This window comes from Hypomesus nipponensis, chromosome 15 (assembly GCF_054491055.1).
Source record: "Hypomesus nipponensis isolate SF chromosome 15, ASM5449105v1, whole genome shotgun sequence".
Lineage (NCBI taxonomy): Eukaryota > Metazoa > Chordata > Actinopteri > Osmeriformes > Osmeridae > Hypomesus > Hypomesus nipponensis.
In genome coordinates, this window is record NC_140375.1 from 16,812,973 (window position 1) to 16,827,757 (window position 14,785).

The 14,785-nt window shown below is 45.2% G+C and overlaps 1 protein-coding gene across 1 annotated transcript; it reads left to right on the forward strand.

The window, feature by feature from the left end:
• The first annotated feature begins 1,636 nt into the window (after positions 1–1,636).
• On the forward strand, positions 1,637–14,059 carry gmps (guanosine monophosphate synthase). Its single transcript, XM_084674879.1, has 16 exons — positions 1,637–1,861; positions 3,742–3,914; positions 4,323–4,437; positions 4,579–4,676; positions 5,110–5,213; positions 5,374–5,567; positions 6,073–6,238; positions 6,500–6,651; positions 7,153–7,326; positions 7,439–7,544; positions 7,631–7,746; positions 7,976–8,101; positions 10,360–10,475; positions 10,926–11,056; positions 11,692–11,864; positions 12,055–14,059. Exons 1-16 carry the CDS (start codon positions 1,835–1,837, stop codon positions 12,154–12,156), a joined length of 2,073 nt encoding a protein of 690 aa, XP_084531005.1. The 5' UTR covers positions 1,637–1,834; the 3' UTR covers positions 12,157–14,059.
• Positions 14,060–14,785: the final 726 nt, after the last annotated feature.

A 14,785-nucleotide genomic window follows, 5' to 3' on the forward strand; every position in this document is an offset into this window, starting at 1 on the left:
ATAAGGAAACTGTTAAATATCACCTTTCAACATTCACAGGGAACCTAAGGAGAGACAGTCAGATGCACCTTTCATGGATCATTCTTAATCACGTCAACAGAAGGGTTATTAACAAAGTGATTCATAGTTTACAACATGACTGAAGTTCAAATGGTTCTGAAGACAAGACAGTGTCCTACTCATGAATGAGGACCGCATCCTCACATTGCATGCGGCAACCTCCATCATCCAAACTGTAATAATGAATCACACCAACTGCACGACTGATGTGGACAGTATGAATGTGTTTGCGTTGAGTGAAATTACATGACAGTACTGCGAGAGAGGAAACCAACACCACTATGTTTCACAGACCTTGTCTTCACAAGACAAGACTGTTTCTAACAGACTCTTCCGGGCCCAGTCTAAGACTGCAAGAGCTGGAACATCCGCAAGATGGTTTGCAATGCATCCCAATGATTAACCTGGGGTCGTCCTCCATCCTATCATGGCTAATGAATGACTGCATGCTGTGCTGTGTCACAGCTATAAGGCCCATGTGAAACTGGTTAAACCCCCTGGAAGCATGTGACCAGGCAGCCACACTGGGGTGAATCATGTGACTCAGGCATTAGTTCTGCACTGTAACACAATGAGTCAGTGTTTCATATACAACCAGTTGTGTGGTGAGTGTGTGTGCACGTGTGTGCATTTGTGTATCTGTTCAATATTCGTTTTGAAATCTGTCTGTAATATTATTTCATATCATCCACTATGATTCATTGATGTTCATCAGCCCCTCAAAGCAGAATATATACCTATAAATCCCTAATCCCAATTTAAATAGTAAGTTCTCTGGCATCTTAATATATGTGAGATGTAAAAAATTGACTTTTCAGATGAAACTGCAAGGGAAAACTACATGATAGTAGTAGTCCATTAAGTTTCAGTATATCACAGGAATGTATCTCTGCTGTCAGATCAGTATATCACAGGAATGTATCTCTCTGCTGTCAGATTCCTCTTGTTTCTCAGTCTGTGCTGTCCAAGTAGTAACATTCGCAAGATGACGTCCAGATCAAATGTATCTTTAAGACCTATAATGAGATCTATATGGAACCAACTTATGTTGTTACAGATGGATAGTGTGTAATAACGTCCAATTTCGAAAATGACTCTCTTAAGGAGAGAGAGACAATTTTCCCTAATTTGTTCTTTTGCCAGAACATTTGTATTCCTAAATATTTTCGGACCTGTGTTTTGGTAAAAACCCATGACTAGTACCCTTCTATGCACCACCTTCAGTACTCTGCCACAGTAAAGAGACAGGACAGTTTCAGGACAGAGGGGCCCCATGGGAACATGGAGGTCAGGTGCCATGTTTCTGTCACATTACAGAGTAAAAGAAAGCACGTAGTCCACACATGTAGGCCTACTATGGATCCAGAATTGTATGCATAATGGTGGTTTTCGATACTTTTGAGCAAAAATGAGGACATTTAACTTATAATGATCAGATGTAATAAATAAATAAAACTCCGCAGGATATATGCAGCAATTGCAGACAGGGATGTTTCTAACAGGGTCAAACTCCTCCTATCTTGTTCACAAACTTCTTCTTTTTAAACTCCTCCCTTGGAACCTAAATCCATAGGCAAATTCAATTCCCACGCAGAATTTATTCTCTTTGGAGAGACAGTGAAATACACTATTACCGGCGCAGTGAAAGTAGCACGAACCGTTTACGACAGTAGTCGGCGTTGACCCAGTGTCTGGTTCGCTCTATCTGCTACGCACGATATCTGGAAGATCGAGAAGGGGAGAGTTCGTTCCATTACACACTCTACAGTTATCCATGGCTCTGTGCAACGGGGATAGCAAGGTCAGTTGCGATGGCCAACCTTATTGGTGCCATACTAAGCTACGTCTACATCTACGGCGATTGTACTGCATTGAATGATAGTTGTGTCGCCCGATGTAGGGACTTGGACGCTGGGATAGTCCCTGGTTAATTACGGCCTATATGTTTCCAGCTAACTTGCAGAATGCAGGGGTTGTGTCTTTCCGCATGCCTGTTGCCCTGTCTTGTGTGAGCTGCAGACATCATTAACTGGTAGCTAGTATACTGTCTGTTCCGGATTTGCATATAGCAACTAGACTTTATTGTCAGCCAGATATGGAGCTAAGCTAGCTCGTTAAGTTCAGCATTCGCTTGCTCCGTCCCTTTGCCGACTGTACTAGTAGCTAGCCAGGGCTACTCACACTAGCCGCCGGTGATTGCTACACCGCGTGGAGCTAGCTAGTAGTTAGCATCAATAAAGCCAGCGCGACTGAATGCCTGTTTGCATGGCATGCAATGACAGAATGGAAATAAAACTTTTGTAGCTCTGTTCTTCCGTGACACAATCGAGGTTTCTTGCTGGAGGCTATGTTTGAGGTTGTCTTAGAAACCTACCCTAATCGTAACCGATTAGTATTTTTGGTCGTGACTAATGATGTGTTGTTATGTTGTCTTGTCATGATGCTTGCTAGCTGGCTAGCTGCAATACAGTTACTGGACGCGAACTGTGAATACGTGGATTAAAACGCCAGGTTGTTGATGGCAACAGCAGCATTTTATATTTACTCTGAACATCATTACTGTCCCACGCAGTGGAGTGTTTTTCAGTTACGAATGTCAGATGTTTGTTTTTGTTTTTTTTCTATAATTGACAAGTGTTTCACACAAACCACGTGGGTGCATGTTGCACTTTCCGTGAAGTAAGAGTTGAATGTTGGTTAGCAATGAGAGGTGATCGGAAAAATGATAGTGATGGGGATATTGCAGTGAAAGAATACTGGTTCTATCCGCATAAATATGAAAGACCTCATACTTCGTGTTGGCGACATCATAATAACCTATTGGGTAACACTGTTAACGTAGTGTAAACAATGTACTCAACTTACGTGTGTACTGTTTATTCATATAAACAGCTTGACCCCACTTTTACATTGGTGTCTTGAGTCCTTGTACATGGAAGGTAACCTGATCTTCTGCATATTCAATATTAGTGTGTGACTGTTGCTCATGTGACTAACTATGGTGATGGCTCTCACGTATACCCTAGCCCTGCAGCTCACGTGTCCCTAATTGCGTTACCCTTATAATCAATCGCATTCCTCAGTTTCAAGATGGAAGAGTCTGGCACCATCATGAGAATCTGTGTGTGTTTAATAAAGAGTCCACAGCCTCAAAAGAATACAGTCAATAGGTCTTGCTGCAACAGATTGTGGCGTAGTTAGTGAAACAGCCTTGTGACTTTGTGGCGTTATTTACATTTACATTTGCATTTATTCATTTAGCAGACGTTTTTACCAAAAATGCATAGGTCTATGATAATAAACAAGGAGATGGCCCCAAAAACTTTGCAGGTAGCCAAAACACGAGGCATACATTAAGATAAGCAAATAAGTGCCAATGGGAAGAAATGCAAGAGCATGTAGTTAAACAAATTACAAATTAAACAACATGAACCTCAAAAGAGTACCTGTAGGAAAGCAAGCAACAATAATATAATTTACAGCGAGTACAAGTAGTTAAATGAGTAACTACAGTGTTTTACACTGATGATGATGATGGAGCTTGTGTGTAGCTGTCCATCTGCGTTCCTTTCAGCATGGACCTCGTGGTGACAGAGCTGTATCTAATCAGTTTTACCTGTTGCATGGTGCTTCACCGTGGCTCTGAGTGTAAACGTGTGTGTGTGTGCGTGTGTTCCTCAGCTGGAGATCAGCACGGAGCCTCAGAACGGGTCGTGTGAGGGCGCGGTGGTGATCTTGGACGCCGGGGCCCAGTATGGCAAGGTGATCGACAGACGGGTCCGAGAGCTGTTCGTCCGCTCCGAGATCCTCCCCCTTGAGACGCCGGCCTTTGCCATCAGAGAGCAGGGCTTCAGGTGAGGACGCCAGCACACGGGTTCTGAACACACACACACACAGGTTCTGAACACACACACACGGGTTCTGAACACACACTCACAGGTTCTGAACACACACTCACGGGTTCTGAACACACACTCACAGGTTCTGAACACACACTCACGGGTTCTGAACACACACTCACAGGTTCTGAACACACACTCACGGGTTCTGAACACACACACACACAGGTTCTGAACACACACTCACGGGTTCTGAACACACACACACAGGTTCTGAACACACACTCACGGGTTCTGAACACACACTCACAAGTTCTGAGTGTTTTATGCTCCGCTTCCATTGTGTCATTTTCGTCTGGTTTCTTGGTTTATTTTAACATTCTCTTGCTTCTCTCTGTCTTGCTCCTCACCTCGCTGTCCCAGGGCTATCATTATTTCAGGCGGACCCAATTCAGTGTATGCAGAAGACGCCCCCTGGTTTGACCCTGCGATTTTTACTATCGGGAAGCCTGTCCTTGGTATCTGCTATGGCATGCAGGTATGTGTACACACACAAACAAACCAGGGTCACCTTAAATCTATACTTTTGTAGTCCAAATCGCTATCAAGTGTGTCTAGAAACAAATTCTCAACTAAACCTGAACTAATGTCTTCGTGTTGTCTATTTTGTCGTCTCCAGATGATGAATAAAGTTTTTGGTGGCACGGTACACAGAAAGAGGGTGAGAGAGGATGGGGTGTTCAACATAGGGCTGGACAGCTCCTGTTCTCTGTTCAGGTGAGCTTGTCAAGCTGCTCCTATTAAAACACACCACTCCCCCACAGACTACTACTGTAGCTGATGGTCTCTTCAAACTGGTTTTATTCATTCACAACTAACATCCATTCTAACTGTGTACAGACCCATAGTTACTTGTGTTTTAGTTATATTTAAGGCCATAGCATGGAACAAGTTGGTAAAGGAATAGACTCATTTAGAAAGGTTACACCCTAGCCACATCAAGAGGGGGAAATGGTAAAAGAGAAGAGTTGGACAGGGAATGGCAACAAGAAAGTCACGTTTTCCTTTCTTGTGACACAACCACTCCAGGAGCTAAAATCAGAAGCACTATGTGGTTACACACATGCTCACCAGACACTCAGACATTTTTACACCCACGCACAGCTCAGTCTGACATCAGTGTGTGTGCTCCTTGCTTCTCTGCTCTCAGGGGTCTCCAGAAGGAGGAGCTTGTGCTGTTGACCCATGGAGACAGTGTGGACAAAGTGGCCGACGGCTTCAAGGTGGTAGCCCAGTCAGGAAGCATCATCGCTGGTAAGGAGGCGTGGACAGTTCCTGTAGGGTATCCCTTGGGGCTGGAGACCCCCACCCCCACCCCCCTTATCTTAACCCTTGCGTTTATCAAAGGGGATATCCAGTCTATGAACCTCTCCAATCCCCGCCCTGCCTTCTGCCCCCTGCTGTGTGCCTGCAGGTATTGCCAACGAGCAGAAGAAGCTGTACGGAACCCAGTTTCACCCAGAAGTGGACCTGACGGAGCGAGGCATGGAGATGCTGCGCAACTTCCTGTTTGAGATCGCCGGCTGCACGAGTAACTTCACCGTTCAGAACCGCGAGCAGTCATGCATCAAGGAGATCCAGGAGAAGGTGGACAAGTCCAAAGTGCTGGTGAGGAGCCACAGTGTTTGTTCACGTGTCTTAAATTGCCTCGCGGTGGGAATCAAAGGAACTTGAACGTGTTTGCTTGCTTCAGGAATGGGGGTTTTATGTAAAGAGAATTGTGCGTATAGTAATAGTCTCTCCGTAGAATGCAAGCAATGCCACTGCAGAACTTATAAAGCCAAACAGGAAGCAGGGAGATAAACTGTGCTATTAAACACTCCAATTAAACCCCTCTCTGCTTAAACACGGAAACATTGACTAAGTGGGCCCCTTCTCAAGGGAGTCATGGAGTGAGAGGAACACACACAAAAATAGTGTTAGGAACAGGTCTCTAAACCAGACTCCCTTTGTGCTCCACCCGACAGCCCTGAACTGGCACAACCAATAGCGCACCCAACCACAACCAACACTGGCATTCAACTGTCCATACCCTCACCCAAAATCATCCTTCGATCTGTTGACTAACATTTTCGTGCTCCGCTTGCCTTTCTTCCCCCCCCTCCACCCCCAGGTGCTACTGAGTGGGGGGGTGGACTCCACAGTGTGCACAGCCCTGCTGAACAAGGCCCTGCCCCAGGAGCAGGTGATCGCCGTGCACATCGACAACGGCTTCATGAGGAAGAGGGAGAGCCAGAGCGTGGAGGAGGCACTCACTAAACTGGGCATCAAACTGAAAGGTGAGAGTGTTCTGGATGAAGCACGTACCATAGAGGCTGAGGCCCTAACACAGAGGCCTGGGTTCGATTCCGGCTCCTTTCTGCATGTCTTCCCCGCTCTCTCTCCCATACGTTTCCTGTCTCTCTGGAACTATATCTATCAAATAAAGCCACAAAAAAGGCAAAACATGTATAAAAAAAGAAAGAGAAGTCTTACAACCTTTCCCTTGTCCACCCCCCCCCCCCCCCTCTCACTTTTCTCCTCGTGTTCTGTCCCTCCAGTGGTGAACGCTGCACACACCTTCTACAACGGCACAACCACACTGCCCATCTCCGAGGAGGACCGGACCCCCCGGAAACGCATCAGCAAGACCCTCAACATGACCACCAACCCAGAGGAGAAGAGGAAGATCATCGGGGACACCTTTGTCAAGGTAGGAAGAACCGCCCCGGGGTTCCCTGTCCTCAGAGTCACATCTCCACTCTCCATCTCTGCCTTCCATCTCTGCCCTCCATCTCTGCCCTCCATCTCTGCCCTCCATCTCTACCCTCCATCTCTGCCCTCCATCTCTGCCCTCCATCTCTGCCCTCCATCTCTGCCCTCCATCTCTGCCTTCCATCTCTGCCCTCCATCTCTGCCCTCCATCTCTGCCCTCCATCTCTGCCCTCCATCTCTGCCCTCCATCTCTGCCCTCCATCTCTGCCCTCCATCTCTGCCCTCCATCTCTGCCCTCCATCTCTGCCCTCCATCTCTGCCCTCCATCTCTGCCCTCCATCTCTGCCCTCCATCTCTGCCCTCCATCTCTGCCCTCCATCTCTGCCCTCCATCTCTGCCCTCCTGTCTCCACCCTCTCTTCTGCCCCGCCTGGTTTGTTTGTCCAATCCGTCGTCACCGTTAATCTGACTTCCTGCTTTGGGATGATTGGCGGGTGCAGGTGGCCAATGAGGTGATTGGGGAGATGAACCTGAAGCCGGAGGAGGTGTTCCTGGCTCAGGGCACGCTGAGGCCAGACCTCATCGAGAGCGCGTCCGTCCTTGCCAGCGGCAAGGCTGAGGTCATAAAGACGCACCACAACGACACCGAGCTCATACGCAAGCTCCGAGATGAGGTGGGCCCCCACACACACACACTCACACACACACACTCACACACTCAAATCATTCGACCTTTCGGTAGATGTTTCTTTCGCTGGCTCACCCGCCATCATCCTCCCTTCCCAGGGAAAGGTAATCGAGCCACTGAAGGACTTCCACAAGGATGAGGTCCGGGCGCTGGGCCGGGAGCTGGGCCTGCCTGAGGAGATAGTCTCCCGACACCCCTTCCCTGGTCAGGACCGCACACACTCACTGAGGGGTTTGGAGGAAGTTCTATCTCACGCTCACACTAAAAGCCCCTCCCCTTTCCCCTTGCAGGTCCTGGTCTTGCCATCCGTGTCATCTGTGCAGACGAGCCCTACATCTGCAAAGACTTTGCGGAAACCAACAACATCCTGAAAATCATCACAGACTTCTCTGCCAGTGTCAAAAAGGTCAGGGGTCACTTTGAGGTCAACAGTGATTGGCTGAGAGTTGTAGAGAGTTAGTCAGTTAGTCCTCAGGCCCTGTCAGTTCCAATGGACCTCTGGTTACAGAAGCTACACACACACACACACACAAGACTTCTGACCAAAGCATGCACTTACACATGGATTAAACCGTGTTTTTTAATTTTCTTCTCTTTCTCTCCCTGTGGGCATCTCGTTCGCTCTGTCCGTCCAGCCCCACACGTTGCTGCAGAGAGTCAAGTCGTGTATATCGGACGATGAGGAGGAGAAGCTCATGCAGATCACCAGCCTTCATTCACTCAACGCCTTCCTCCTGCCAATCAAAACAGTCGGAGTGCAGGTAAGATCGCTGCCTGTCACCCCTGCTGTCACCGTGGGGGAGTCGGGGGGGTCAGGAGCTTGAGTACAGACTTGGGTCATTTCCTTTGTAGGCAAAAAGAAAAAGTGAGAGAGAGTGCTAAGGTTAACTGGCAGTGGCACTTCCAGAACAGAATGTTCCTCCTACTGTTGGTTTAGCACCACCTCATCACTCTTAACAGTGTGGTGAGGCACACCCTTCCCCACCACAGCCTCCCCATTGAAAACAGTTTTCTGTCTATTGCTCTCTCTCGCTCTCTCTCTCTCTCCTGCTCTCTCTCTCTCTCTCTCTCTCTCGCACTCTCTCTCTGTCTCTGTCTCTGTCTCTCTCTGTCTCTGTTTCTGTCTGTGTGTATCTGTGTTTTTGTCTGTCTGTGGTTTGGCTCCAGAACTCGTTTTTTCCCTCCCTCCAGTTCCCTCACATAAACATATGACCGTCAGTCCTATCTTCCACACATACTTTTTACTTCCTGTAACCGAGCCCAGCTAGCTAGCAGTGATGACACAGGTCATTCCAGCCACCCACTCAGCCAGGTGACACTGAGGGGTCTGTCTCACTGACTTCCTGTCTGAAGCTAAATAGGACCAAATCCACCCCATCCAGACCTGAGGCCAAACCGCAGAGAAGACGCACTCGTTGTTTTGGTCTGCTCGGTGCGTGGGAGGTAGTCGCAGATTATCACGGCTCAAATAGTTTGTTTATTTGACGTTTTATGACGGAAAAGTTGACAGACTTCTCCAAGGGGGAATTCTTATGTCTGTCTGGTGCAGAAATGTGCATGATGGTTCTAAAGTCTCTTGACTGTGTGTTTGGTTCTAAGTCTCTTGACTGTGTGTTTGGTTCTCAGTCTCTTGACTGTGTATTTGGTTCTAAGTCTCTTGACTGTTTGGTTCTAAGTCTCTTGACTGTTTGGTTCTAAGTCTCTTGACTGTTTGGTTCTAAGTCTCTTGACTGTTTGGTTCTAAGTCTCTTGACTGTGTGTTTGGTTCTAAGTCTCTTGACTGTGTGTTTGGTTCTAAGTCTCTTGACTGTGTGTTTGGTTCTAAGTCTCTTGACTGTTTGGTTCTAAGTCTCTTGACTGTGTGTTTGGTTCTAAGTGTCTTGACTGTTTGGTTCTAAGTCTCTTGACTGTTTGGTTCTAAGTCTCTTGACTGTTTGGTTCTAAGTCTCTTGACTGTTTGGTTCTAAGTCTCTTGACTGTTTGGTTCTAAGTCTCTTGACTGTTTGGTTCTAAGTCTCTTGACTGTTTGGTTCTAAGTCTCTTGACTGTTTGGTTCTAAGTGTCTTGACTGTGTGTTTGGTTCTAAGTCTCTTGACTGTGTGTTTGGTTCTAAGTCTCTTGACTGTGTGTTTGGTTCTAAGTCTCTTGACTGTTTGGTTCTAAGTCTCTTGACTGTGTGTTTGGTTCTAAGTCTCTTGACTGTGTGTTTGGTTCTAAGTCTCTTGACTGTGTGTTTGGTTCTAAGTCTCTTGACTGTGTGTTTGGTTCTAAGTCTCTTGACTGTGTGTTTGGTTCTAAGTCTCTTGACTGTTTGGTTCTAAGTCTCTTGACTGTTTGGTTGTAAGTCTCTTGACTGTTTGGTTCTAAGTCTCTTGACTGTGTGTTTGGTTCTAAGTCTCTTGACTGTGTGTTTGGTTCTAAGTCTCTTGACTGTGTGTTTGGTTCTAAGTGTCTTGACTGTGTGTTTGGTTCTAAGTGTCTTGACTGTTTGGTTCTAAGTGTCTTGACTGTTTGGTTCTAAGTCTCTTGACTGTGTGTTTGGTTCTAAGTGTCTTGACTGTGTGTTTGGTTCTAAGTCTCTTGACTGTTTGGTTCTAAGTCTCTTGACTGTTTGGTTCTAAGTCTCTTGACTGTTTGGTTCTAAGTCTCTTGACTGTTTGGTTCTAAGTCTCTTGACTGTTTGGTTCTAAGTCTCTTGACTGTTTGGTTCTAAGTCTCTTGACTGTTTGGTTCTAAGTCTCTTGACTGTTTGGTTCTAAGTGTCTTGACTGTGTGTTTGGTTCTAAGTCTCTTGACTGTGTGTTTGGTTCTAAGTCTCTTGACTGTTTGGTTCTAAGTCTCTTGACTGTTTGGTTCTAAGTCTCTTGACTGTTTGGTTCTAAGTCTCTTGACTGTGTGTTTGGTTCTAAGTCTCTTGACTGTGTGTTTGGTTCTAAGTCTCTTGACTGTGTGTTTGGTTCTAAGTCTCTTGACTGTTTGGTTCTAAGTCTCTTGACTGTGTGTTTGGTTCCCCCTGCAGGGAGACTGCCGCTCCTACAGTTATGTGTGTGGCGTCACCAGTAAAGAGGCTCCACACTGGGAATCTCTCATGTTCCTCGCCAGACTCATCCCTCGCATGTGCCACACCATCAACAGGTACACACACACACACCCACGGACAAGCTTCTTGGTGATTCACTGCGATACGGTGTTATTCCTTTAAAGTGACTTTTGCCCATTTATAAACTGGGTTCAAATCTTTAATCCCATAATTTTGTTAAATGTTATTTATCCAAGAAAAGGAGATTAAAATCTTTTTTTGCAGGGGTGTTCTGGCAAAGACGGGCATCAACAAACAAATTCAAAACACACAACACACCAACCATATCATCCATCACCAATAAATAACCAAATAAATACAGCTGCAATTAAAAGATTCGCAATTTTAAAAGCATTGACAGCTAGATAAGCCCTCCTCCAAAATATTTAATACAGTACAATGGCGTCTCACGCAACCCATGTATCCCACAACGCCCTAGAGATTCTGTGCACTCTTTTCGTGTGTTTCGAGTGTTGGACCCGAACTTGTGTTCCCTCTCTCTCCAGGGTGGTGTATGTGTTCGGCTCTCACGTCAAGGAGCCTCCCAGTGACATCACACCCACCTTCCTGACCACGGGCGTTCTCAGCACGCTTCGGCAGGCAGACTTTGTCGCTCACTCCATCCTCAGGGAGTCTGGTAAGGCGTCACGGAACCCAGTCATTGTGTGATGCTCGTTTTGGAAGATTGTTTTTTTGTTTTTTTTTCACAGATAACCGACTTGTTAACAACCATTAACCGAAGATGTAGAATCGATGAGTGTCTGTGAACCGATTTCACAGAATACCAATACAGCATATGTTCTTTTCCCCCGTCAGGGGTTAATTTTTTAACTAAAACTGATTAACAAAATGAAAACACATTGAATCCAAGAGCGTTGACAGCGCTGGCTGTACCTACATTGGCAGCTAGTACAACAAGGAAGTACAATTGAGTTTGCTGCTGCTCAACAACAAAAACAGTGAAGGCCAAAGTAGCAGAACGTTGCGAGATTTGTCACAAGTCGCTTATACAATTTTTGTTTCGTCACTAAGGCGTCATTGTCGCTAAATTGCCAACACTTTTTAACCGATAGTATTAACCGGTAAACATTCGTATGGTCGGTTAACAGTTACACCGCTAATTATGAGCATCGTTAGTTTGATCTCTTCTTTCTGTATGCGACAATATCACCTTTTATATATTGTTGTTTTGCTCCATGTTTATAGAAAAGCTTTGCACGGCATGAACTCCTCATCACTGTTTATTTTGGCCTTCTGTCCCCTAATCTCCAGGCTACTCTGGGAAGATCAGTCAGATGCCGATCATTCTGACCCCGCTGCACTTTGACCGAGACCCCCAGCAGAAACAGCCGTCCTGTCGACGTTCCGTGGTTGTCAGAACCTTCATCACCAGCGACTTTATGACCGGAATCCCTGCCACGCCTGGCAACCACATCCCAGAAGAGGTACGGCCTGGCCTAAGCACAACGCCACTTAACCTTGCTGCCATGCGTTTCGCCTAGCAGCGATACGTTTTAAGAGGTTTTAACGTGACCCATTGGCATTTTGCTTTTAATAATCCTATAGCCTGTATAGAGTGTGTGGCATGTTTGTGTTCATCTTCTTACATGTCTTGCTCTGTCTGTTTCTTGCCAGGTGGTGCTCAAGATGGTGAATGAGATCAAGAAGATCCCAGGAATCTCCAGAGTGATGTTTGATCTGACTTCCAAACCTCCGGGCACCACCGAGTGGGAGTAGAACCAAGCAGAACCTCCAGGGAGGACTGAGGTAGAAGGGCCTGGGCCGTTGAGCTCCTAGCTTCCTCCTCTCATCCTCCTCCCCTCCTCTTTCCCCAATCCCCCACCCTCCCCCTCCACCCCAACACTCCAATGACCTGCTCTACCCCCCACCCTCCTCTCTAGAACATTCCCATGGAAGGCAGGCAGTACTGTGACCAGCGCACACATGAAGCCACTACTTTGCTAGCCCCCTCCATCACCTTTTTGTCGTTGGGACGAGGGGTTGTAATATTGTTATTTTTGATCACATGATGACTGCATCGTTTTCTGGATCCATGCTCGACAATGCATCGTTATTTTGTCTCGTTTTGGAGTTGAAACTTGGCTTCCTGTTTAGAAGCTCGCCGTTAAAAGGTCAAAGTTTAAAGGTCAGGAAGGTTAGGAAGTGAATCAGAACACAGTGTGCCTCAGATGAGACTAATTAAATAAGAAATTGAATAAGACAACAAGGAGAAGAAAATACAGGCCTGTGATTAAAAGTGCATCCATTGTTTTTGCCTTTTTTGAATCTTTTCTTGTAGTTCAAGTTCAGACTTGTTTTCCCCAGGTCAGTTTCGACCCATCTTCATCTCTTCTGCACCTATATACTGTGCATAGTGGCCTGTCCAACATCATTAATCAGAAAAACCTATGTGATCAATTTTTAGACATTGTTTTTGCCAAATGTAGAGAAGTTCTGTTGACATCAATATCTGGGTTCTCTGAAGTTAAGAGATATATTTTGTGAAGCTAAATCCTTATTGTTAAGCTCTATTTGAACAGGTGTCAACAGATGGATGAGTGGTTAAGTATCACAGATGTGCAACTGTACAGGAGGCCCCCAAAATGGCGGCTGGCCTGTTATGTGCCTGTTTCTTCCTTTTGTAATCTTTTTTTTTTTTTTTTTTTTTTTTTTCTTTTTTTTTTTTTACACATGAAATAATCCGGACTCACTCATCTGAGCGGGCGATAAAATAAACAGTTCCATGTTGCAATATATATGGTTTTTAAGATGAACAAAAATGACATGAGGACCGACCGAAGAATAAATGTGAAAATAGTGTAGAAACGATAACCATAATTGTATGAATTTCGTCTTTGTTGTCACCTCCATCATCTGGCAACTTCTACATGGTGTAGGAGCAACTTTTGCACATTTTCTTGCGAACCCATAAAGCCTTGGTGCTTAGTACTCTCAGTTCAGAAGTTGACATCGAACCTTCACCAAGTATCCCTTTCCACAGTGTCAAAGTTAATATTTTTATCTACCACCCCATTTTGAAAGTTTTGTCACTTCCAGACTCCCGTAGGAGCAAGGCATTCCCACCTAATAACTTGGCTCTGTGTAAACTGTTAAACAGCCTGACTAGACCACAGCAAGCCCAGGGCACTGGTTTAACTTAGGCTGTTGTCTTCAGGATCCTACACACAAATCATAAGTCCTTATTCAATACATCTTAATGTGATTAAATCAGTACCATGCATTTGTATTTATTGTCTGTGCACCTCTCATCCTTACAATCTTATTTCCTCATATGGGGCAAAATATCCAATGCAAATTGAATTTGTTTCTTTAACCGTCTTAATTGCAACTTTGTCCGTCGCGTCTTTTCCTCTGTGTTGCCTTGCGTGTGTATTTTAAAATACATATGTCTACTTGGAAAACAACAGCTTAAGCTTATTAGCATTTAATTTTGTAGTTCAATTTTATTGCAATATTGAAATAAGATTAAGTTATGCAATGATATATCATGTTCATTTTTGTTGTTTGTTTCGATGCTCATTACCCTTAGTAACGTGCCTCAAACCAAGCCACCGCATGCAGTTTCAACGGAAATTTGTATAATGAAAAACTGAGCTTTAATAAAGAAGTCCACGTTGAATTTCTTTTTGTGTGATATAATTTACTTTTGTTGATTGAATAAATTACATAGCATTCTTTGCAGTGTCTGTCTTAAAATTTCTGCTATGAACGTTACCCTAGCTTGTCAAACACGTTTTAAATTAATATAGGCCTAGTTGTTAATTTAAGAGCATTAGTTCTGATCGATTTCTTTCGAGTCGGAATTGAAAAGTAGCCTAGCATAAATTGGGCACACAGACTGGGCGGGAACAGTAAATTATCTCTGAGAATATTACAGTTGGCATTTTTTATTACACCTGTATAAAAGCGACTTGAACGAATTTGATTCGGCCCTGTTTGTGCATAACCATTCCCCGCATGGGGACCTCCCAGGTCGGGTTCAGGTGTTCACCCCCCTGCTGATTGAGGGACAAGCGGAGGCAAGCTCAGTCACTCATCAACACACCCAACCCAAGAGGCCCAGCACTGGTAGATACTGTATCTATACTGTTAATAAGAACATAACATGCAACAATTAAGTCCACTGATCACTCAAGCTTAGTGCTCTTGGGAATCGCCACACGCAACTGCCAATTTACTATGGCCCTGTGGCGGTTTTTGTTCTGTAGCAGCCTCAGTACAGCGAATTAATCGACCCACATATTGAGATATTAGTATTTTTTTAATCTAGTTTTTGAGTTTACCGACATGTTTAGACTGCAAAAGGAGCTGGAGTGCGGGCTTGTCTCGCGCCTCTAACTCTAGT

Bases quoted from the DNA above. Each gene is read 5' to 3' on its own strand.
- gmps (XM_084674879.1), top strand. From the start codon at position 1,835: ATGGCTCTGTGCAACGGGGATAGCAAG. The intron at 6,239-6,499 runs GTGAGAGTGTTC...CTGTCCCTCCAG, and splicing joins ACTGGGCATCAAACTGAAAG to TGGTGAACGCTGCACACACC. The intron at 7,747-7,975 runs GTCAGGGGTCAC...CTGTCCGTCCAG, and splicing joins TCTCTGCCAGTGTCAAAAAG to CCCCACACGTTGCTGCAGAG.